This window comes from Rhineura floridana, chromosome 3 (assembly GCF_030035675.1).
Source record: "Rhineura floridana isolate rRhiFlo1 chromosome 3, rRhiFlo1.hap2, whole genome shotgun sequence".
NCBI lineage: Eukaryota > Metazoa > Chordata > Lepidosauria > Squamata > Rhineuridae > Rhineura > Rhineura floridana.
This window is the reverse complement of record NC_084482.1, coordinates 206,651,686-206,675,905: the sequence shown is the minus strand read 5'-3', so window position 1 is coordinate 206,675,905 and position 24,220 is coordinate 206,651,686. Positions and strand designations below refer to the sequence as shown.

The following is a 24,220-nucleotide window of genomic DNA, read 5'->3' as shown; positions in this document are numbered from 1 at the left end:
TCCCACAAGAGGTCACCTTCCTGAGGTTTGATACCCCAGTCTTACAGGTGTGGCATTCTTCAGGTTCAGCTCTAACGTTCATCACTCATGCCATTTGAGATCCAAGGATCATGACTGGACCAGCTAAATTTGGGGTCCCTTTACTGTTCAGTCCCCTCTAAGTCAGTTCATTGTTCTTAGGCAGTTATCTGGCGCATATCCAGAGGGAATCACTAAATCCTATTTCCTAGTCCTTGCGGTTACTTTCTCAAGTCAGTGAACCCACTTCTGTGTTCTTTGGGGGCAATATGTACCCTGTTCTATCTCCTAAATAAAGAATATAGGCCCAAGGTCACTTGTGCCAACTAGTGTAGTGGCAAACGTAGAAGTCCAGAGTCCCTTCATGAGTCATCAGGATCAGCCTCACAGGCCACCATTTGTCAAGTGACTGGGGGCACTCACCTGTCAATCGCATGACATCATTATCCAACCCACTTATCAAACCCCCTTGCAGGGGATTCCCAAGCCACAACATCCCGCTAGCCATCAGGTGCTTGGAAACAGCTGCACATGGGGAATTGCTAGCCCTGGGCTACGCACTTCCCGAAGCACCAAACAGAGCTAGCAAAGTGGTTGTTTCTCCTCTCCCCATGGGGAGATGGGGACAAAGAAGCTGGTATTGTACAGGTATTGCTGCCTCCAAAAGTGATCCCTCTCACAGCTGATCTGCAAAAAGCAGGTTTCTTCCTCCTGCATTTTGCACATCAGCTGAGAGGACTTCTCTCTCACACATAATACCTGTAAAATTTACTGTAGTAAAATGGTAGCACAAGGCATTTCATCACCACCACGTGAATCCAGAGCTTGGAAAAGTTACTTTTTTGAACTAAAAACTCGCATCAGCCCCAGGCCATTTATGAAGGAGTCGGAGTCGGTACATTTCTACAGACTCCGACTCCACCCAAAATTGCTCCTGACTCCGACTCCACAGCCCTGCCTTCTTTCCTCCCCCTTCTGTGAGAAAACGTGCTTTGTCTCACTCTTAGTCCCAACCTCCCCACTGCCCCATGCGGCTGTCTTCACCTACCCTCCAAGTTGGATGCCATGGGTCTGCGTGGGACTGTTTTAAAGCCCTTCATTTTAGTAAGATTCTGATGCAAGCCCCCTCTTAAATCAAGGTTGGCTGTCTCTCCTCTTCTCAGTAAACTTCCCTCTCTTAACTATTAACTCTCTCCTTGTGTTTCTCTCCTTGCCACAACAATCAATGGTGGGAGCCAATTATCATGCAAGGAGATTCATACTGGCTGCTGATTAGCTGTAGTGACTCCCAAACTTGTTGGATTTTCCTGCTCTCCTAACATTTGTGGCCCAAAATATTAAAATTACACACTTGATACTGCTAGATACTATACTGGTCCACCTAAATTCCACCAGTCCTCTAGTTTAAAGATGTAGTGAGGCTCACACTGAAATTCCTTCCAAGTTCCATTCATTTTAATGGTTTCTTCCCTGTGTGTGTTCTTGATGAAAAGGTGGTGCTCATACTGAAGATCTTTCCACACTGCATGCATTTAAATGGTCTCTCAGCTGTGTGAGTTCTTTTATGTAAAGTAAGGTTACTGCTCTGACAGAAGCTCTTTCCACCTTTTATGCATTTAAATGGTTTTTCCCTGACAGAAGCTCTTTCCACCCTTTATGCATTTAAATGGTTTCTCCCGTGTGTGGTTTTTTTCACGTAAAGTAAGCGAACTCACAAGATTTGAACAGGGTGGTTCATGACAGATGCTACTAGAGGTCGCTGATTCATAGGGTCGCCATAAGTCATAATAGACTTGAAGGCACATAACACACACACAAGGTTATTGCTCTGACAGAAGCTCTTTCCACAATTTATGCATGTAAATGGTTTCTCCCCTGCGTGTTTTTTTTTCATGTAAAGTAAGGTGACTGCTCTGACTGAAGCTCTTTCCACACTGCATGCATTTAAATGGTTTCTCCCCTGTGTGGGTTCTTTGATGCCTAGTAAGGTGATTGCTCTGACTGAAGCTCTTTCCACATTCCATGCATTTAAATGGTTTCTCCCCTGTGTGGGTTTTTTTATGTGAAGTAAGTGTACTGCTCTGACTGAAGCTCTTTCCACACTGCATGCATTTAAATGGTTTCTCCCCTGTGTGAGTTCTTTGATGCCTAATAAGGATACGATTCTCACGAAAGGGCTTTCCACACTCCATGCATTTAAATGGCTTCTCCCCGGTGTGTGTTCTGTGATGTACACGAAGACTTCTGCCCCCAGTGAAGCTCTTTCCACACTCCATGCATTTAAATGGCTTCACCCCTGTGTGGGTTTTTTTATGTAAAGTAAGTCTACTGCTTTGATTGAAGCTCTTTCCACATTCCATGCATTTAAATGGTTTCTCCCCTGTGTGAGTTCTTTGATGCCTAATAAGGCTACTGCTCTGACTGAAGCTCTTTCCACATTCCATGCATTTAAATGGTTTCTCCCCTGTGTGAGTTCTTTTATGGAAAGTAAGGTTACTGCTCTGACTGAAGCTCTTTCCACACTCCACACATTTAAATGGTTTCTCCCCTGTGTGTGTTCTGTGATGTACATAAAGATTTCTGCTCTCAGTGAAGCTTTTTCCACACTCCATGCATTTAAATGGCTTCACTCCTGTGTGGGTTTTTTCATGTAAAGTAAGCGTGCTGCTCTGCCTGAAGTTCTTTCCACACTCCATGCATTTATATGGTTTCTCCCCTGTGTGAGTTCTTTGATGATTAATAAGGCTGCTGTTCTGACTGAAGCTCTTTCCACACTCCATGCATTTAAATGGTTTCTCCCCCGTGTGAGTTCTTTTATGAAAAGTAAGGTTACTTCTCACACTGAAGCTCTTTCCACACTCCATGCATTTAAATGGTTTCTCCCCTGTGTGCGTTCTGTGATGTACACGAAGACTTCTGTTCTCAATGAAGCTCTTTCCACACTCCATGCATTTAAACGGCTTCACCCCTGTGTGGGTTTTTTCATGTATAGTAAGTCTACTGCTCTGACTGAAGCTCTTGCCACACTCCATGCATTTAAATGGCTTCACCCCGGTGTGAATTCGTTGATGCCTAATAAGGCTACTGTTTTGACTGAAGCTCTTTTCACATTCCATGCATTTAAATGGTTTCTCCCCTGTGTGAGTCCTTTTATGGAAAGTAAGGTTACTACTGTGACTGAAGCTCTTTCCACATTCCATGCATTTAAATGGTTTCTCCCCTGTATGAGTTCTTTTATGGAAAGTAAGGTTACTGCTCTGACTGAAGCTCTTTCCACATTCCATGCATTTAAATGGTTTCTCCCCTCTGTGTGTTCTTTGATGCAAAGTCTGAAAGGTAGTAGATTTCTTACTCGAATTCTTTGACTGTTTTCTTTGAGACATTTTTGGTGACCTGTGAATTCCAAACATCTCTTTTTGTTGTTCACGCCCGGCTATTACCAATGACACCGTCTGTGGTTCCCTATAGTTCTCATTTTTCTGCCTGTCATCTGCTGAGGGGGAGGAGGGAGGGGAAAAAAAGTCACGTTGGAATTTCAAGGCAAAAACACTCATCACAGATCAAGCCCAATTAGCTGCTTCTCAGTTTTTGCATCTCCGCGATTCTCCCCCAAGGGTACAGAAATATTCTACAGTTTCACATAACAACATAAATTCCTTTCAGGTTCATATGCCAATTTTTTAAAAAAATATTATATTATTGTTGTTGTTGTTATTAACAATAACAACAACAACAACATTTATATACTGCTCCATAGCCAAAGCTCTCTGGGTGGTTTACAGCAATTAAAAACATTAAATACAAATTTAAAAACACACAAAAAAATTTAAAAACACATGCTAAAATGCCTGGGAGAAGAGGAAAGTCTTGACCTGGTGCCAAAAAGATAACAGTGTCGGCGCCAGGCGCACCTCGTCAAGAAGATCATTCCATAGTTTGGGGGCCACTTGATGTCAATATGCCCGTATTTTATTTATTTATTATTTGATTTCTATCCCGCCCTTCCTCCCAGCAGGATCCCAGGGCCGCAACATGTCTGGGTTTTCCTTCTACTGCGATATAACGGCAGTATACCTTTCAAAAAGAATATGCCAAAAGAAGCAGGGGGAGGGAGAAGAGAAATGCAGCAAAGCTGCAGAAAAGGCATACTGGGCACAGCTCACTGCTTCCTAAGAATTTGACTAAAGTCAAACGAGGTGGCCAGACGGAAATATAGGAAGTTGCCTTATACTGAATCAGCTCATTAGACCCTCCAGCTCAGTACTGTCTACCCTTGCTGTTACCTGCTCTGCAGGGTTTCAGATGAGGACCCTTCCAAGCTTTACTCAGAAGTTTCCAGGGATTAATCCTAGGAACTTCTTCCTAGAACTCACGTGGTCTGCCACTGATCTAAGACAGGGATGTCCCAGGGCCAACACACAAGTTTGAGATGATGATCTAAACTGTAAGGGAATCCCTTACCAATCAACACACAGCAGGAAGGGCAGGATATACAGTATGCCACCCGGGGCTCCTTCTAGGAGGGAGGGTGGGATATAAATTTAACAAATAAATAATATTTCACTGGAAACCTTCATTGTCTTGTTTCCATTACAACCTTGCCCAAAATATTTTTCAGATCCATACCTGCTGACCTCTCCTGCTCATCAGGGCCCCGTCCATTGTGATCTTGTCTTGCCAGCCAAGGGAAGAAATGCAGTTTTGAAATTTCTTTCAAAGAAACAGAGAAGCTAGTTAGTTTTGAACCCAAATTATGCAGGCATCGAGGACCTAAGAAGAGCCAGCTGGATCAGGCCAGTGGCCCATCTAGTCAAGCACCCTCTCTTCACAGTGGCCAACCAGGTGCCTACGAAAGGAATGGAAGCAGAACCCGAGTGCGAAGGTTGCCTTGTTGGCAGTATGGTGACTGTTCTAAAGCTGCAAAACGCTCTTTGGAGTAGCCTCCCCTCTTGTTTGGGGTGTGTGTGTGGAATTACTGAATGACGACCACCACTGAATAGCAGCAGCAGCAGCAGCACCGGCAGCAATGTGGTTGCTCTTCCAAATGGCCACCAAAAAAGACGCATCTTGACCGACTGCGTGAAAGTATAAAGAGATGAGGCCAGATGCACCTCAGTAAGGAGAGAGTTCCATGCACAAGAAGTCGTCGCTGAAAAAGCTCTCTCCTTTACACCATGCATCTCATCCCACGTAAAGGCCACATCTGCTGGTTTTAAAGCATAGGTAGGTTGATATGGGCAAAGGTGTTGTTGGCTGGCTACTAGCATACGAGCCTGGGAGACCCTCTATCCCAATATTGCCTACATGAGCGTAAAAATGGCTTCAGTTTGGTTCACTTTGCAGCAGGAGCAAAGAGGCCGCAGGAGGCCTGGTGGGAAAAGTAGCCTAAGGAGTGAAATTGGTCATCTCAACTAAGGCGATATTGCAAGTCTCATGCACTGCATGTGTGACCTTTTGCAATGCAATCTAATCCGCCATCATAAGGGGCCCCTCAGGAGAGAAGTCCCTTCTTCGGGTCCAAATCCAATCAAGCTGGCTAGAGAGTGCCTAACACCACTTGTCTCCACAATACAAAATCAGATCAGGGTGGATTGGACCCTGTCTCCCATCCTGTCATGAAGTACCACGAAGCACATAATTCTACTATGCGAGGCTGGCCAGGCAAGACGCCTCTCTCATCCAATCAGTGTTTGAATTGGCTTTGAAGCTTTAGTGCAAAGTTGAGCTTCGGGTCCCACTCTGGGCTCTAGTCTGCACGGTTCCGTTTGCTGCCAGAAACCTGCGTGAACTTGCTCTTGCTGAATCAGTTATCCCCAGATGGCACCCAGGGTGTGATTTCATTATCCTGCCCTGCTTTTCCTTCCCTGCCTGTGGTTCTGGACTGCCAAAAAGCCTTTTAAAGGCTCTGCTGTAGTTCCTGGTTTCCCTAGGCCCCTGTAAGCTGAAACAGAGATCCTTGTTCCACTTGCCTGGAAGCCATTTCCAGTGCTCCCTCTTGCCTGCTGCCTTGGCTGTTTTCCTGCCTGACCCAGCAGCTTCAACGTGCCCCAGTTCTACCTCTTCAGGGTTTCCCACCAGGGCTGGGAAACATATTTCTTGCTCCCTATCCTGTCATCCAGAGGTCTGTCCCCAGAAATTGTAGCCTCCACATCTGCTCCCTTTTCTTCTCTTTCAATGGCTGTGTGGGATGGTGTTTTAGAAGCCACCCTCTGGTCCTCCCTGCCCAGGTGCCCAGGAGGGATAGCTAATACCCTGGAGGACAGACACAAAATTCAAAGCGATCTTGATAGGCTGGAGCATTGGGCTGAAAACAACATAATGAAATTTAACAGGTTCTGCTCCTTAAGGGGGAGTTCAGTCCCTTTAAGAACAGGCAATTCTGCCAACTCCTGAACACAGAAACTGCCTACCCACAGTATTTCTATTTTGTCTGGATTCAGCTTCAATTTGTTTGGCCCACTTCCAACAACGTTACTGTGTCCAGACATGGGTTCAGGATTTCAGTGCCTCTCCTGGGATTGATGGAACAGAGAGACAGAGCTGAGGATCATCAACGTGCTGGAGACACCTTGCTCCAAAACCCCTGAACTCTAAATTCTGGAAAAGGCAGGATACAAGAATTTCAAATAGATATTTGTAAAATATACAGACGCCATCCAAGTAAACCTGCTGGGGAATTGCAGCCTTATTTTAATTTCCAGTTTCTGTTATCATTTGTACATGAAAAGGAGTCCAGAAGTGTGTGTGTGTATGGGGGGGGTAGAGTGAGAAATTTATCACAGAGAGTGTTCCCCCCTCCAACTCCCATTGGCACCTGCTACAGAAATAATGAATTGGAAAAAACATGAATCAGGAACAACCATGGAATCTTCCTCAATGCAAATACAAAACAACTTGTAAAAGACAACAATGTTTTCCAACCCCTAGGGATGTCATGAACCTAGGCAAGAACCCCAACTTCTATGCTTGCGGGCAGGATCCAGGCACTGCTAGCCCTGCACACAGCCTAATGCAAGCATGGTGGTGCCCACCTTGATTCTGCAAACTGCCCCCTCCACCTCTTCCTGCTTCAAAGACAAGAACTTACCTTTGGGCAGAGGAAGGAAGGGAGAGAAGGCCGTGGGTGCTGCCATACGCCAGGGGAGCATCTCTTCCCACTGGGGGTTCAGACTACAAGTGCCAGAGTGTCCGTAGCCTGCAGAGGATTCAGGAGAAGATGCTCTGCTGGGGCTTGGGAGCACATGCCTTCTCCTTCTGCAAGGTACGTCTTATGGGCCGGGAGTGGCAGAAGGCGGCAGGGATGGCAACTATTTGCCGTGAATCAGTGACAGCTGGTGGCTCCATGTCAGTCGGGCAGGCGAATCCACTCTGGGTTTCAGCACCTTGGACAGCTCCTGGAAAAACCTGGAGTGGATTCTACTGCCCCGCTGATGTGGAGCCACCAGCTTCCACTGAAGTGAGTGATGAAAAAGCCCCAAGACTATAGAAAGCTGCATTATACCAGGTCAGTCTTTGTCCATCTGGCCTGGCCTTGCCTACTGCAACAAGCAGTGGATCTCGGGCAGACAAAGACCTTTCCTGGCACCTGCTACCATATCATTCCTCCCCCCCACTCTCAGCTGGAGATGGCAGGTGTTAACATCAGAGCCTATTGATCAGGCCAATGGCCTATCTAGTCCAGCATCCTATTCTCACAGTGGCCATCCAGGTGTTAAACCAAGAATCTTCTGTGTGCGAAGCAAGTTCCCTCCCACTGAGCTGCGGTCCCCCTCCCCTGGCCCAGATACCTGCTTCCGTAGTAGCATCCTTGCAGCACAAGAATAAACAGTGCAAATTCTAAATGCACACCTTTGACATTTATGAGTCAAGAGGGGGGAAAGGGGGAGCTTACCTAGAGAGGCCACAGTCTCATAATTCTCCTCCATAACTTCCCTGTGCAGAGCTCTTTGGCCACAATCCAGCAAAGCCCATTCTTCCTCCGTGAAATACACAGCCACTTCCTGAAAGGTCACCATGCCCTGGACAGAACAGACCCTGGAAAAAGAAGAACAAGTAATATCTCCAACACGCACTGCTTGCCTGGTCTGAAAGGAGTTATTTTATCAGGACTTATGCCTAGGTCGAGAGCCAGTGTGATGTAGTGGTTAGAGTGTTGGACTACGACCTGGGAGACCAGGGTTCGAATCCCCGCACAGCCATGAAACTCATTGGGTGACCTTGGGCCAGTTACTGCCTCTCAGCCTCAGAGGGAGGCAATGGTAAACCCCTCTGAATACCGCTCACCATGAAAACCCTATTCAAAGGGTTGCCATAAGTTGGGATCAACTTGAAGGCAGTCCACGCCTGGGTCACTCTGAGATCTTGCAATGACAGCCGCCAACTCTGGAAGGCTTTTAAGAGGTTAGACCAATTTGTGGAGGATAAGGCTATCAATGGCTCCTGCCTAGATGGCTATGCTCTGCCTCCACTGTCAGGAGGCAGCATGGTTCTGCGTACCAGTTCCTGGACGCTGGATGAGATGGGCCCTTGGTCTGATCTCACAGAGCTCTTCTTATGTAGCGTCAAAAGGAGAAGCAAAAAGGCATAGTCCTGCAGACCCCCGCTAAATACAGAGAGGTGCCCAAGCTGCTGCCTCTCCCCCACCATCCGTCCTTCCGTTATTTGAGGTAGCTGCCAAGCACCTCTTTCCACTCCACCCCCAAAACGAGAGGATCCGTAGGGTGCTTTTGAGGCCATTGTGCTGTCTGTGGGGGAGACAAAGGAGGCGGCAGCACAAAGCAGGCTGCCTCCGGGATTCTCAGAGCTGTTGCCAGGATGCACTTTCAGGCAGGGAGGGGCTCTCAAGCGCCTGCAGGGGAGAGACAGTGGGTGGGAAGAATGTCATCCTTCATACGAACTGGCATTTTAGGGGTTGAAATGTTATGAGCTCCTGAGCTCCTACTGGGAGAAAGGGTGGGATATAAATCTAACAATGGATGACCTTTATCGGGAGAAGGACAGGAGGAGTGAGACTCTGTTACTCTTACTTGATCTCTCGGCGGCTTTTGATACCATTGACTATGGTATCCTTCTGGGCCGACTTGGTGAGATGGGTATCGGAGGCACTGTTTTAGAGTGGTTCCAATCCTATCTCCAAGGTTGTTTTCAGAGAATAGCATTGGGTGACTGTCTTTCTGCCCCCTGATGAAAGTTAAAGAGGAAAACACAAAAGCAGGACTACAGCTGAATGTCAAAAAGACTAAAGTAATGACAACAGATGAGGACATTGAACTTGTCAAGGATTATCAATACCTCGGCACAGTCATTAACCAAAATGGAGACAAGAAATCAGAAAAACGCTAGGACTGGGGAGAGCAGCTATGACAGAACTAGAAAAGGTCCTCAAATGCAAAGATGTATCACTGAACACTAAAGTCAGGATCATTCAGACCATGGTATTCCCAATCTCTATGTATGGATGTGAAAGTTGGACTGTGAAAAAAGCGGATAAAAGAAAAATCAACTCATTTGAAATGTGGTGTTGGAGGAGAGCTTTGCGCATACCATGGACTGCGAAAAACACAAATTATTGGGTGTTAGAACAAATTAAACCAGAGCTATCACTAGAAGCTAAAATGATGAAACGGAGGTTATCATACTTTGGACACATCATGAGAAGACAGGATTCACTAGAAAAGACAATAATGCTGGGAGAAACAGAAGGGAGTAGAAAAAGAGGAAAGCCAAAGAAGAGATGGATTGATTCCATAAAGGAAGCCACAGACCTGAAGTTACAAGATCTGAACAGGGTGGTTCATGACAGATGCTATTGGAGGTCGCTGATTCATAGGGTCACCATAAGTCATAATCAACTAGAAGGCATATAACAACAACAACCCTGGCAGCTGTGCTGTGGGGTGCTGCAGAGTACCATCTTGTCCCCCATGCTGTTTAACATCTATATGAAGCCCTTGGGAGTGGTTATCAGGAGATTTGGGACAAGGTGTCAGCAGTATGCTGACAATACCCAGCTCTGTTTCTCTGTAACGTGATCAGGAGAGGCCGTGCAAGCCCTGGACCACTGCCTGGACTTGGTGGTGGGCTGGATGAGGGCCAATAAACTGAGACTGAATCTTAGCAAGACGGAGGCACTGTGGGTTGGTGGTTCCCGAGTTCAGATAATTGGTCAGTTGCCTGCTTTGGATGGGGTCATAATCTCTCTGAAAGAGCAGATCCATAGTCTGGAGGTGCTCTTGGATCCATCTTTGTCACTAGAGGCTCAGGTGACCTCAGTGGCTAGGAGTGCCTTTTACCAGCTTTGGCTGGTAAGACAGCTGCAGCCATTTCTGGCCTGGAATAGCTTGACCATTGTTGTCCACATACTGGTAACCTCCAGGCTAGATTACTGTAATGCACTCTATGTGGGACTGCCCTTGAGGTTGGTCTGGAAGCTGCAGCTGGTTCAAAATGTGGTGGCAAGACTGCTCACTGGCTGCCCATTTGCTACTGGGCAAACATCAAGATTCTAGTTTTGGTGTACAAAGCCCTATACAGCTTGGGACCAGGATACCTGAAAGACCATCTTATCCCTTATGGACTGTGTTCAAGTCGATCCCGACTTATGGCTACCCTATGAACAGGGTGTTCGTGGTAAGTGGTATTCAGAGGGGGTTTACCATTGCCTCCCTCTGAGGCTAGTCCTCCCCAGCTGCACAAGCCAGCCCCTTCCTGCTCTGCAACTGCCAGTTGGGGGGCAACTAGGCTTCTTGGGACTCTGCAGCTTGCCCACGGCTGCACAAGTGGCAGGGCACATGACCCGAGCCACTCGCTGTGGGGGTGATCTTTAGCTGGCCCTTGACACCCAGGAAACACGAGTGGGGCTTTGAACTCAGACTCTGGACTCCCAGCCAGGCTCTCCTCCCCACTGTGCTATACCTTATATACCCAGGTGATCACTGCGCTCTGCAGGTGAGGGTCTCCTGCAGATACCATCTTATCAGGAAGTCAGTTCTCCACAACATAGGAAACACACCTTTAGTGTGGCGGCACCTACCCTGTGGAATTCCCTCCCTTTAAATATTAGGCAGGCGCCATCTCTGTTATCTTTTCAGCGCCTACGGAAGACCTTCCTCTTTCAACAAGCCTTTGAGACCTATCCCAGTCTGCATCTGTGCTGGAATTGCTGTTTAATGTTTCAAACCTTTTTTAAAAACAATGTTTTTAACCTTTCTCTTTTAAAGATGTCTTGAAAGCATTTTTTTAAAAATGTTTTTAAAGATGTTTTGTTGTAATATATTTTAAAGTCTATTTTGATGATGTTTTAAAGTCTTTCTAGTGCTTTTGTTTGCTGCCCTGGGCTCCTGCTGGAGGAAGGGCGGGATATAAATCAAATAATAAAGAAATAAGCAGTGTGAAGTTTTGTCCACGTCGCTTTCACCTATTTGTCTTCATGCTCGGTTTGCTTCTGGATGTCTAACTCCCAAGAGGCTTTAACACTGAGGCCCTAAATCTCTTTCAGACTCCTCCCCAGTCCAGTGGAGGCTGGTGGCACCATGCCAGTGGGGCAATGGAATCTACTCTGGGGTTTTCCAGAGCTGTCCAAGGTGCTGATACCTAGTCCTAAAATAGCTTTCAGCATCTTGGACAGCTCTGGGGAAAACCTGGATTAGATTCCATTGCCCTACTGACATGCAGCCCCCACTACCCCAGTTTCTTGCAGACTCTTCTCCGTACCTGGGGGAAGGAGGATCTTGGCCTCCTTTGCCATCCCCCAGCCAATCTGGTCCCCCTCCCATCTCATCTCCACTCCCGCTTCTGCAAGACCTTTCCTTCCTGCTGTCAAGAAATCCTGAGTTAAGTGCTTGTGTGGCGAGGCTTTCATGTACACCCCAAGCCTGGGAAGTCCCAAACAACTATCCCTCTGATTGGTTAGTGTATGTTCAGGTCTAGAATCCAACTGCCCCTTTGATTGGTCCAGAAATCTGCCTGCTATTGTTAAACTTGAGTTATAAAAATATTTGGGGATCCTTTGTTCCCTGCCCCACATCTTGATCCCCATCTTGGATGCTGAGACCATGTTACTTGCTGGTTGCTGGGGCCAAATGCTCTAATATGGTTTATATTTAGAAAAAGGCAAGTTAGCAATGTTTCTTTTATTTTTGTCTTGCTTTGTAATCTGCCCTTAGATGTACTGTCGCTCTTTGTAACATCTTTTTAATCTGTATACTTTCACTGGATGTGGATTCCTATATTTTCATGCTGCTACATTTTAAAAAATATTTAATAAAACCTACCTCTTAAGATTTGGTGTGCTTCATTGATGAGATTTGCTTTTAAGTGCAGACCTAACTGTTTGGCTCATAGCTACTGAGGAATTGTTGAGGCTTTGAGGATCAGGGCCAGAGTTTGGCTTTAGCTTTTCTCCTGGTGAATCTCAAAGGGCATCTGGGAAGACTCTTGGGAGTCTCCAGGCTCACATAGAGGAGGACATAAAGAGTGGTGGCAGAAGTATTACACGGCAGGGCTGGTTTTACCCTGGTTGTTTGGCACCTTGTACCCCACCTGTCATGAGTCCCGTGGAAAACGTTTCGACTGAACATCAGGAAAAACTTCCTAACTGTTAGAGCCATACGACAATGGAACCAATGACCTAGAGATAGTGGGCTCTCCGACACTGGAGGCATTCAAGAGGCAGCTGGACAGCCATCTGTCAGGAATGCTTTGATTTGGATTCCTGCATTGAGCAGGGGGTTGGACTTGATGGCCTTATTAGGCCCCTTCCAACTCTACTATTCTATGATTCTTTGAAAAGGCATGGACTGATGTGAGTGACGACAGGCAGTCAGACTGGGAATTGGAGGAAAGCGCTGATGACGTGCCTTTGGGTGCATTTGAGCCTGCCGACTCCCACGCCATGGACAGTGACAGTTCAGGCCCTATAGACTTGCCTGTCTCTGAGGAGGCACCGCCTGTTCAGGAAGTTGCTTCTTCACCCTCTCCTAGCCCCCTTCCCTACTCGCTCAGTCATTATCGTGCAGCTCTGCTCCTCCTTGGGAGAAGGACCGTGCTGAGGTGGTTCAAGCCCCTTCATTGTTCATTCCACTGCTGCCACCACACAGCCCCCCTCCCAAGGGGGAAGATATTGTCGAAGTGGTCCAGCCCCCACATTGTGGACCTGTGGACGCTTGAGCTGGCAATCTCAGCGAGCTCTCGCTATCCCTCTGGGGCGGAGCGCTCGTTTGCACGTGCGCTCTCTGTAGTGACTGGCAGGCCACGCAAGTAGGGCACCTGCCCGTCCTTACTTAAGGTTGGTGAGGGGGCATGACTAGTTGCTGCGACAATGTCTGTAGCCTGGTCTAGTCGTGCCTAGTTAAGTTCTGTAGAGATGCTGATTCCTGTATAACCTCTAAGTTGACTCATGAAGTGCTCTGAGCCGAGACCATCTATTAAACTAATAGAAATACAAGCACACCTTTGTCTTCGATTCTGAATTCCGTGGGCTTGGGACCCGTCCACCTTGACACCTGCCCAACACAGCCCTTAAATTGGGCCCTTTACATCAGGTCTGGGGCACAGAATAACAACTTAACCAGTACGAATAACAATCGAATATAATGTCCCTGACAGTTGGCACTACATAGGCTTTGTACAGTGGGGAGGAGAGCCTGGCTGGGAGTCCAGAGTCTGTGAGTTCAAATCCCCGCTCGTGTCTCCTGAGTGTCAAGGGCCAGCTAAAGATCACCCCCACAGTGAGTGGCTCAGGGGTTACGTGCCCTGCCACCTGTGCAGCCATGGGCAAGCTGCAGAGTACCAGTTGCCCCCCAGCTGGCAGTTGCGGACAAGGAAGGGGCTGGCTTGTGCAGCTGGGGCAAGCTGAGCAGGCCCTAGCCAGCTGGGGAGGACGAGCCTCAGAGGAAGGCAATGGGAAACCCCCTCTGGATACCGCTTGCCATGAAAACCCTATTCATAGGGTAGCCATAAGTCGCGATCGACTTGAAGGCAGTACATGAAAGGGAGGAGTGGATGAGGCCAACGACTCCATCTTGGAGCTTCCTGGAGAGGCAAAAAGCCTTCATTCTTTCCATCAGAAATATGCAGAAAGGAATATTGAGTTGCATGAAGTCTGGTTCAGCTCACTGGGCAAGGAAAGTGTTTCAACACATCTGTGTTAAAAAATAGCAGGATGCTTTATTGGTATCATCCACTTGAATACCCAGTAGACTACAACTCCCATCATCCCTGACCATTGGACATGCAGGCTGGGGCTGATGGGAACTGCAGTCCAACCGCACCTGGAGGGCACCAGGTTATAGAAGGCTGCTTTGTTGAGAAGGGGGTGCATATGGTGGAAAGCTTAACAGCATTCTTACTTACATTATAGGCAAGTAATATTTATTTACTTAGATTTTAATCCATATATTTTAAGGGAAGGGGCCATAGCACAGTGGTAGAGCATCTGCCTTGCATGCAGAAGGTCCCAGGTCAAGCTCTGGCATCTCCAGGTAGGTCTGGGAGAGACTCCTCGCCCGAAATCGTGGAGAGTCACTTCCAGTCAGTGTAGATAATACTGAACGGGATGGGCCAACGGTCTGACTCAGTATAAGGCAGCTTCCTATGTTTTATATTTCTAACAAGGCCATCCTCTAATCAGCTTGCAGTGGGAAACATATTTTGACACCCTCCTCCCTTTGTCTTCACAACACAGTCAGTGGGGCCAAGGTCACCGACATGATTTCACTCCTGAGCAGGAATTTGATCCTGGATCACTTTGGACATAGGTCAGTATTACATGGAAAGTATTTCTAATAACAAGATCGATACACACACACACTTGCACAGATGCGAAAGCTCACACATAGTGGATGTCCATAAAGGCTGTCCCTTTATTCTCACAACAGTCCAATGAGGTAGGCTGAGCTGAGAAACAGTCACTAGCTCACTAGTGAGCTGTGAATTTGATTCTGGGTATTCCTGGTTCAGGCCAGCGCTATGCACCCTCAAGTGCTGCCTGCAGTTGTGTGGCTAAAATGTGGCCTAGTGTAAGGTCACTGTTCCACCCACACTTTCCCCCTGGGGCTGCCAACCACTGGAAAGTGGTCCCAGGGAAGGCTTGCTCAGGGTGGAACGTGGCTGTCACGACTGGAACATGTCCCTCCATCACCACCACCTGCACTAACCCCTGCATTATGCACAGGCTCTTGTCCTGGCTGGCCCACCTTGCAAGGCTGTTGGGAGCATTGCCCAGGAGTTGTCCTTCAGACCCCCTTGAGCACTAGGAGGGCCTTCTGCCAAAGCGGATGTTTCCAAGGCCAGCGGGGAGGCCAGCCTCAGCAGAGAAAGGCCCTCAGCACCGCTCGGCTGGGCCCATCCCGCAAGAGAAGCTGAGATCCACCTGGCGGCTCTGAAGGGGAGACCTGGAGAAGACTCCCCCACCTCGGCTGTCTGCCCAGCGAGTCCATCTGAGGGGGCATTTATTATTTATGTATTTCTTCCAGGCTCTGCCTTGAGATTTGTTAGGAGGCCATGAAGCGCCTGGTCAGTTTCAGCCCCCACTCCCCCAAAGTGCATCCCCCCCAAGACTGTTTCCTTTCTGCCAAGGCAACCCCATCTGATCAGCCCCTTATCTATGGATTCCAAGAGGGGGACTAGGATGTGGGGGGATTCTTTTCTCTCCCCCCCCGAAATGGCACATTCGTGGTTCCCCATCCTCAACCCCCAAGCCCCACCTTTGGGTGCATTTTCTCGCCAGGCCGATTTCCCTTCCCAATGTCTATCTATCCCTGGCGCCCAGCCCCCAGCCCCATTTAAAATCCCTTTCCTCTCTCCGAATCTGGGGCAGAGAAGTCACCGCAAGCCCCCCCTCCCTCTCTCGGCCCAGGCCTACATATCCTCTTGAGGGGGTGGGGAGGAGGGCTGATGCGTTGATCTCTGCGGAGGGGAGGCTCCGAAAAATGACCTTGCAATGGAGACCCTGCAGGAGTTGGGGCCGCACTTTGCAGCCAGGCTGCCTGAATGAGGCCCCCGCCTCTGGATTCCCAGTGGGGGGGTCTCTTCCCTCCTTTCCCCTCAACCCCCCCTTCTCGCTCCATTGAGGGAAAACAGCACATCCTTTCTCTTTCTCTCCCCACCGCCCTCCATCTCCCTCACGTTGCACCTCTTCGTCCTGTGCGCGCGCCAGTCTCCACCTCTCCGGGCCTATTTCGCTTCAGGGGGAATGAATGGCGAAGCCCCTCTCCCTCTAACAGTCTCTCTCTTATCCCCCCCCAGACCCCGCTTCTAAAATTTCCCGCCTATTTAGGAACCGGAGCGCAGTTCCTGGACCCAATCGGAGCGCTGAATGGTCCGAGCTCCCGCCTCCCCCTCTGCAAGCCTTACGATTCCCCCCCCCAACACACACACTTTTGCAAGCGAAGCCTGTGCTTGATCGGTGGGGCTGCCCCCCCGTCCCCCCACCATTTTAACCCTCCTCCTCCCTCCTGCTATCTTGTCTGGTCTGTCTTTTTTTAAAAAACCTTTGTTGTTTCACTTACCACTCGGATGGTAGACCGCTGGGACTGGGGGAAGGAGGGATCAGCACGGCTGGGGTCTCCCAAGCCCCCTCCCTCCTGCCCTCCCGTGCCCCTCTCTCCCCCTGCACAGCCTGATGGTCCTTTCTGCCTCACAGCTTTGCTAATGGCTTCGAAGACAAAGAACCCCACTGAAGTTTGCAGGAGCGATTTAAGAACATAAGAAGAGCCTGCTGGATCAGGCCAATGGGCCATCTAGTCCAGCATCCTGTTCCCACAGTGGCCAACCACAAACAGGACCTCTCCCCTCCTGTGGTCTCCAGCAATAAGTATTCGGAAGCAGAGCTTCCCACTGTGGTGGCAGAGCACAGCCATCATGGTTATGGGCCATTGATAGCTTTATCCTCCATTTGTTGTTGTTGTTATGTGCTTTCAAGTCGATTACGACTTATGGCAACCCTATGAATCAGGGACCTCCAAGAGCATCTGTTGTGAGCCACCCTGTTCAGATCGTGTAAGTTCAGGTCTGTGGCTTCCTTTATAGAATCAATCCATCTATTGTTTGGCCTTCCTTTTTTTCTACTCTCTTCTGTTTTGCCCACCATTATTGTCTTTTCTAGTGAATCATGTCTTCTCACGATGTGACCAAGGTATGATAACCTCCGTTTCATCATTTTAGCTTCTAGTGACAGTTCTGGTTTAATTTGTTCTAACACCCAATTATTTGTCTTTTTCACAGTCCATGGTATGCACAAAGCTCTCCAACGCCACATTTCAAATGAGATGATTTTTCTCTTGTCCGCTTTTTTCACTGTCCAACTTTCACATCCATACACAGAGATCGGGAATACCATGGTCTGAATGATCCTGACTTTGGTGTTCAGTGATACATCTTTGCATTTGAGGACCTTTTCTGGTTCTCTCACAGCTGCCCTCTCCAGTCCTAGCTGCCTTCTGATTTCTTGACTATTGTCTCCATTTTGGTTAATGACTGTGCCAAGGTACTGATAATCCTTGACAAGTTCAATGTCCTCATTGTCAACGTTAAAGTTACATAAATCTTCTGTTGTCATTACTTTAGTCTTTTTGACGTTCAGCTGTAGTCCTGCTTTTGTGCTTTCCTCTTTAACTTTCATCAGCATTCATTGCAAATCATTACTGGTTTCTGCTAGTAGTATGATATCGTTTGCATATCTTAAATTATTGATATTTCTCCCTCCAATTTTCACACCTCCTTCATTTTGGTCCAATTCCACTTTCTGTATGGTATCTTCTGCGTACAGATTAAACAAATAGGGTGATAAAATACACCCATCTCATACCCTTTCCTATTGGAAACCAATCGGTTTATCCTCCATGAATTTGTCTAATCTTTTAAGTTGGGGGCCATTACTGCCTCTTGTGGGAGCAAATTTCATAGTTTTAACTATGCGCTGCGTGAAGAATTCTCTTTTGTCGGTTCAGAATCTTCCAACATTCAGCTTCACTGAACCTCCAGGAGTTCTAGGGTTATGAGAGGGAGATTTGTGGGGCATGGGGGAGGGCAGATGAGCAACAACAAACTGGCTCTATCCCTCCTTCTCTGCTCGCTGATCTCCCTGGTTTTGATGCAAATCGTGGCTAAGTTGCTGCTGCTTGTGATCAACAAATAATGACAGTAACTTGCATCAGGCTGAACTTAGCTCAGGCAGCTGCCACCTTAACTTCCTTGGCTTCAGTTAAGTTGTGTAGAATTTGGCATCAACACCAGCCATTTGGACACCAACCTTGAGGACTTTCCAATCAAAAAGTAGAGGGAGAAACAATATTGAAAGAGGGCAGCAACAGGAACAGAAATAAGCCTGGAGAGGAGGCTGCAGAGGATGATCAGGGAACTGGAAACAAAGACCTGTGAGAGACTGAAAAACCTGGGCACGTTTAGCCTTGAGAAGACTGAGGGGAGATATCATAGCACTTCAAGTACTTGAAAGGTTGTCACACAGAGGAGAGCCAGGATCTCTTCTCAATCATACGAGATTGCAGGACGCAGAATAATGGGCTCAAGTTGCAGGAAGCCAGATTTTGACTGAATATCAGGAAAAACTTCCTAATTGTTAGTGGTAAGACTATGGAACCAATGACCTAGGGAGGTGGTGGGCTGTCCAACATTGGGGGCATTCAAGAGGCAGCTGGACAGGCACCTGTCAGGTGTGCTTTAATTTGGATTCCTGCATTGAGCAGGGGGTTGGACTCCATGGCCTTAGAGGCCCCTTCCAACTCTACCAGTCTATGACAAAGGTGCAAGATATGGGAGGTGATGGGGAGGGAGGAACCCAGCAGGAGCCCAGGGCGGCAAACAAATTGCTAAAAACACCTTAAAACATCATAAAAACAGATCTTAAAATACATTAAAACAAAACAGCATTAAAAACATTTTAAAAAACTTTTAAAAGGGGTTAAAACATTATTAAAAAAACGTATTAAGCAATTCTAACACAGACACAGTCTGGGATAGGTCTCAACCTAAAAGGCTTGTTGAAATATTTGCTTTTTGTAAAGTGCTGAATTGAAAAGGGGGGGGCAGGATGAGAGGGCATATACAGCCCAGGCAGAGGGAAAGGATACCTTTGAGGAGGGGAAGGGCAGTTTGCTGTGCTGCTTTTGTGTCCCAGAGCTAGAGAGGAGACACATTTGGATTCCCTGGACCTGAGAAGTACTTGATCAGTTTTCCTCTTGCTAGGCAAAGGATCAGGATTTGAAACTCACCAGCCTCCTGAGGACCTTCTTAAAAGTCTCTAGGCAGAGGCTGAAGAAAATAATTGCCCCCTCCTCAGCTGGACTTGAAAGGGTTTCTCCAGATGTCCTTTTGCGAGTTTTGGATGGGAAGATTAAAAAAAAGTCACCAGGTGGATCTCAGCTTCTCTTGGCCCAGCTGAGGGTCTTTCTCTACTGGTGCTGCCAGCCTTGCTTCTGCCAGGCCACACCACTTCCTTTGGAAACATGCACATTGGCAAGAGAGGGTCTGTAAGTTCTGTAGGGGGTCCAAAGTACAATGTCTGGGCAATGCTCAGAACCCTGTAAGGTGGGCTGGGGGGTGGGAGAGCCTGTACATAATTCAGTGGTTATAGATGGGATGGAAAATCTTTCCCAACCTGAGGGCCACATTCCCTCCTGAGCAACTTTCCAGGGGCCACTTTCCACTGGTGGGCAGGGCCACATAAAACAGTGGGTGAAGCATATGGATGTAACCCTTACCTTTGTGCAGTAGGCTTCATTTTAGCCATGCAAAAGTCAATAGGATCTTCAACACACACACACACGAGCACTCAAGGAAGGTGCAGAGCACTGCGCTTAGATCAGGGAGTTGAGATTTAAAGGCTCAGGAAAAAGTAGAATCCCATTATTTCCCTCCCCCCTTTTCTAATGGGCCTTCACATCTCTACCAGGGCCCCCCAGAATCAAATTCCCAGTCAGCTATGCAGCTCCGAGTGACCTTGTGCCAGTGACTATTTTTTCGCCTACCTCACTGGATTGTTGTGAAGATAACAGAAAGAGGACTTTATGTGCTACTCTAAATTTTGGACATCCACTATGTGTGAGCTTGCACATCTGTGCAAGTGTGTGTGTCTTAATATTAAAAATACAATTTAATACTGAACTATGTCCAAAGGGACCCAGGTTCAAATCCCTCCTTAGGAGTGAAATTATTCAGTTGGTAACCTTGGCCTACTGACAGTGTTGTTATGAAGACAAACAGCGGGCCTTGATAAGTCACAAAAGAGATGTAGGAAGCAAAGCCAGAATGATCTCCTTGCCGCGTCTGTTTCTCCTGTTGCTAATGCCCATGGGCTCTGTGGGTCTTAGGAACTTGAAGCCGAAATGCCCCCTTGAACCTGACTAGGGAAGAAAATTATGCACAGAATTACTACCGGCATGGAGACTTACTCATTAGCAGAATCATTAAGGAGAGAACAGTTCCCTCATGGAGAAAAATAAATGACAATGCAACTCTCCTTCCGTAGGTCTCTCTTTTAGAGTTGGATGTAATGGTGGCTTGGGAGAATTTTTGTGTGGGTTATAAATATTCTTATAAATAAAATCAATAAATGTGTTGTCATCTCCCAGATTTGAGATCTGAGTTGGGTGCCAGTGTGTTATCTATCCTAAAGGACTGAGCCTGGTCCATTCCTTGTGATTTATCTGTAGTTTATGCTTCTAAATGTCTCAAACACACTTCACACTGTGTATCTATGTAGCTCTAAAACACTGCAAATTAAGGTATAATTGTATTCTCTAGCAAAGAGAGCTCCCGATACTTTAAATCAAACTTTTATTACTCCGATCAGCATTCCCTCTGAAAAATTCCCTTGCGACGTTTCCCAGGCGGTTTGTTTAGTTTCATCCACTCTGCTTACATTTTAAAACAAGACCGATTTTATGAGAACTTTCTCTTTCTGTTGCTTCTTCCTTCACGGAGTCTTTGATGAAAAGTAAACCTTTTGCTCTCAACAGAAGCTGTTTCCACACCCCAAATCAGTTTCGTGTGGTTTCTTTCATGTGAAGTAAAAAAATTCTCTTCCTGAACCATGTCCTACTTTCTATATATTTGTATATTCCCTGTGTGGGTTTGTTAATCCCTAGTAAGACGACAGCTCATACAGAAGCTCTTTCTACAGTCCAGGCATTTATATGGTTTCTCCCCAGCATGGATTGTTCGAGGTAAAGTAAGGTGTTCATTCACACTGAAGTGTTTTCCACATTCCAGACTTTATATGGTTTCTCCCTGATGTGGATTCTTTGATGTTTAGTATGGGTTCCGATCACATGGAGGCTCTTTCCATATGCCATGCATTTATATGGTTTCTCCCCTGAATTATCGATGTGATGTACGTGTTATGCTACTACCAAAGGTATTTCCATATTCCATAAATTTATATCGTTTCTCCCATGTGGATTCTTTGATGTTTAGAAAAGTTCCACTCATGCTCAAGCTCTTTCCACAAAGTACACAGTTTCTCCTTTGTGTGGACTCTTTTATGTAAAGTAAGGCTACCGCTCACCTGGAAGACCTTTCCACAGTCCACACATTTATATATTTTCTCCACTTTGTGGACTCTTTGATGTTTAGCAAGGGTTCCGCTATGCCGGAAACTCTTTCCACAGTCCATGCATTTATATGGTTTTTCCCCTGTGTGGATTCGTTTATGGATAGTAAGGGTTCCGTTATCCCGGAAGCTCTTTCCACACTCCATACATTTATATGGTTTCTCCCCTGTGTGGATTCTTTGATGTTTGGAAAGGGTTCCTCTCACACTAAAGCTCTTTCCGCACTCCATACATTTATACTGGTTCTCTCCTGTGTAGGTTCTCTGATGTTTAGTAAAGGATACACTTTCATGGAGGCTCTTTCCACAGTTCATCTTTGCACAGTTATATGGTTTCTCCCCTTTGTGGATCCTTTGATGAGAAATAAGGTGTACATGCTGACTGAAACTTTTCCCACACTCTGTGCATTTATATGGTTTCTCCCCTGTGTGGGTTCTTTGATGCAAAATAAGGTGTCCACGCTGACTGAAACACTTTCCACATTCCATGCATTTGTATGGTTTCTCCCCAGTGTGGGTTCTTTCATGTATAGTAAGGGAACTGCTCATATTGAAGTTCTTGCCACACACTGTGCATTCATATGGTTTGTCTCCTGTGTGAGTTCTGCAATGTGTATTTAACTGTGATTTATATTTGAATATTTCCCCACACACTGGACACATTTTTCTCCCATTTTCTTTACAGTCACCATGTGGGATCTGAAGTTCATGGCCCTTAGCAGCCTGTGAAGTAGAGGATTTCTTCCCTCCGAGCTTCGGTTGGTTTCCCTGTTGACTTTCTGGTTCACTTTGATTTCCAAACATATCTTTTTGCATGTCACACATGGTTGTTTCTGATGACACTATAGATGGCCCCTGATCATTCTTATTGACCTGCCCATCACCTGCGTGCGGGGAAAAACAGAAAACGGGAATCCTGTTAGAAGTTCAAAGCACCCAATTGCTCCAATTTCTGCCTCTCAATTATCAAACCATGATCACCAATCACTCAATCCACTCTATTTAGGATGTACTACAAAAACACCCGGTGACAATGAAACCACTCATGGGAGTGGCAGTCCAGCATCATCCAGAAGGCCACAGGTTCCTCCACCCTTGTTCTATATCCAAGGACCTACCAATCACTCTCTCCTGGACAAACAGCTCTTCTTTTTCTTCAAGCCAGGAGATGAGGTCTGATTGAGGCATCAGAGGTGCTTCTTTGTGGGAAGAAAAAACATAAACAAAATGGTTATTGATGGCACATGTGACTGCAGAAAATAGTAATAATGTTTTAAAAACAGAAAATCCAAACAATGCTGCCTCTTTTCCATACCTCCATCCCATCTAAAAGGCAAATGGAATGAAGGCCAAGATATTTGAATGAGGACAGGAACAGGTAGGGAGAGCACACAGTGGACTTGGAATCTGATGCCTGAAGCTTGCTCAGCTAGCACCAAGATACCAGATGAGCAAAAGGGCAATGCAGGGGTAACCAACGTGGTACCCTCCTGATGTTGTTGGACTACAACTCCCATCAGCCCCTAAGCACTGCTGGCTGGAGCTGATGGAGGTTTGAGTTCAAAACATCTGGAGGCAGTAGTGTCTGGTGACCACTGGGAATGGTGGAGCAGAAAGCAGAGAGCCAAACAGCAGGTGGAGCCAACTAATTCTAGTTTGGTCCCCATCTTCTTCCCTGCTGATTTCTACAATGGCAGCACTGAGACTAAGCTGACAGCCAGGGGCTCCCCCTGGACTGCATATAAGTAAAAAGGCAGGCAGGTTGGGGCTGACTGAGGTTGGTGGGGCAGGACTGCATCTGCCCTAATGGACCAGCCACCACTGCCTGGAGGGCACCATGCTGTCCGTCCCTGGTATAGAAGAAGAGAAGCCTGAGCGGTTCCCCTTCACAGCAGTGTCTGAGCACAGAGAAAGCCCAGCCTAGGGGAAAACACCTGCTTGGACCATCCCACCACCTGCAAGGGAGAGCTGGGAAACAACTTTTGGAATCTGTTCTGGTGCCCCTCCATGTAGACCTGGCATCACGCCACCAGGCAAGGGTTCCCCCATCTCCAAAGAGCCTCTGGATCCTTGCCAGGCCAGAAGAAAGGAGCACAGGAAGGCTTGGCTTAGCCAGAACCAGTCAAAGACTTCCTATATGGTGGGGTCCCTACTGGCAAGGAACAAGAATAAAAAGGAATTCAAGTAATGGGAAAAAGGGATCCTTACCCAGAGAGGCCACATTGCCATAATTCTCCAGCATGATGTCTCTGTAGAGCACCCTTTGCCCTGGATCAAGTAGAACCCACTCCTCCCTGGTGAACCTCACAGCCACCTCCTCAAAGGACACCAAATCCTGAAAAAAGTAGCAGTAATTGTGAACAGGGTGGTTCAGGACAGATGCTCTTGGAGGTCACTGATTCATAGGATCGCCATAAGTCATAGTTGACTTGGAGGCACATAACAACAACAACAGTTGTGATGATCCCTTTGCCCAAAAGAGAGAAACAAATCCAAGCAGAAAGTAGAAGTAGAAAAACACTGTTATGAGGACCCAAAATCACAATGCCTTGAGCCTTTGTGTACAGCAGCGACTCTCCCTAGGCCACGCCCTTCATGAGCTTTGCTTCACACCCTCCTTGAGTGCTTTTGCCT

General features: G+C 47.1%; 1 protein-coding gene across 1 annotated transcript in view; it reads right to left on the bottom strand.

Annotated features, from left to right (window-relative positions):
- Nucleotides 1–1,384: 1,384 nt before the first annotated feature.
- LOC133381288 (zinc finger protein 585A-like) overlaps nucleotides 1,385–24,220 on the bottom strand; it is a 91,405-nt gene continuing 68,569 nt past the window's right edge. Inside the window, exons 6-11 of the mRNA XM_061620210.1 lie at nucleotides 23,795–23,921; nucleotides 22,705–22,785; nucleotides 21,587–22,470; nucleotides 7,077–7,082; nucleotides 1,952–3,317; nucleotides 1,385–1,623 (exon numbers count right to left, since the gene is read on the bottom strand). Coding sequence (XP_061476194.1) covers nucleotides 1,469–1,623; nucleotides 1,952–3,317; nucleotides 7,077–7,082; nucleotides 21,587–22,470; nucleotides 22,705–22,785; nucleotides 23,795–23,921 — 2,619 coding nt within the window. The 3' untranslated portion in view covers nucleotides 1,385–1,468. The remainder of the gene's footprint in view (nucleotides 1,624–1,951; nucleotides 3,318–7,076; nucleotides 7,083–21,586; nucleotides 22,471–22,704; nucleotides 22,786–23,794; nucleotides 23,922–24,220) is intronic.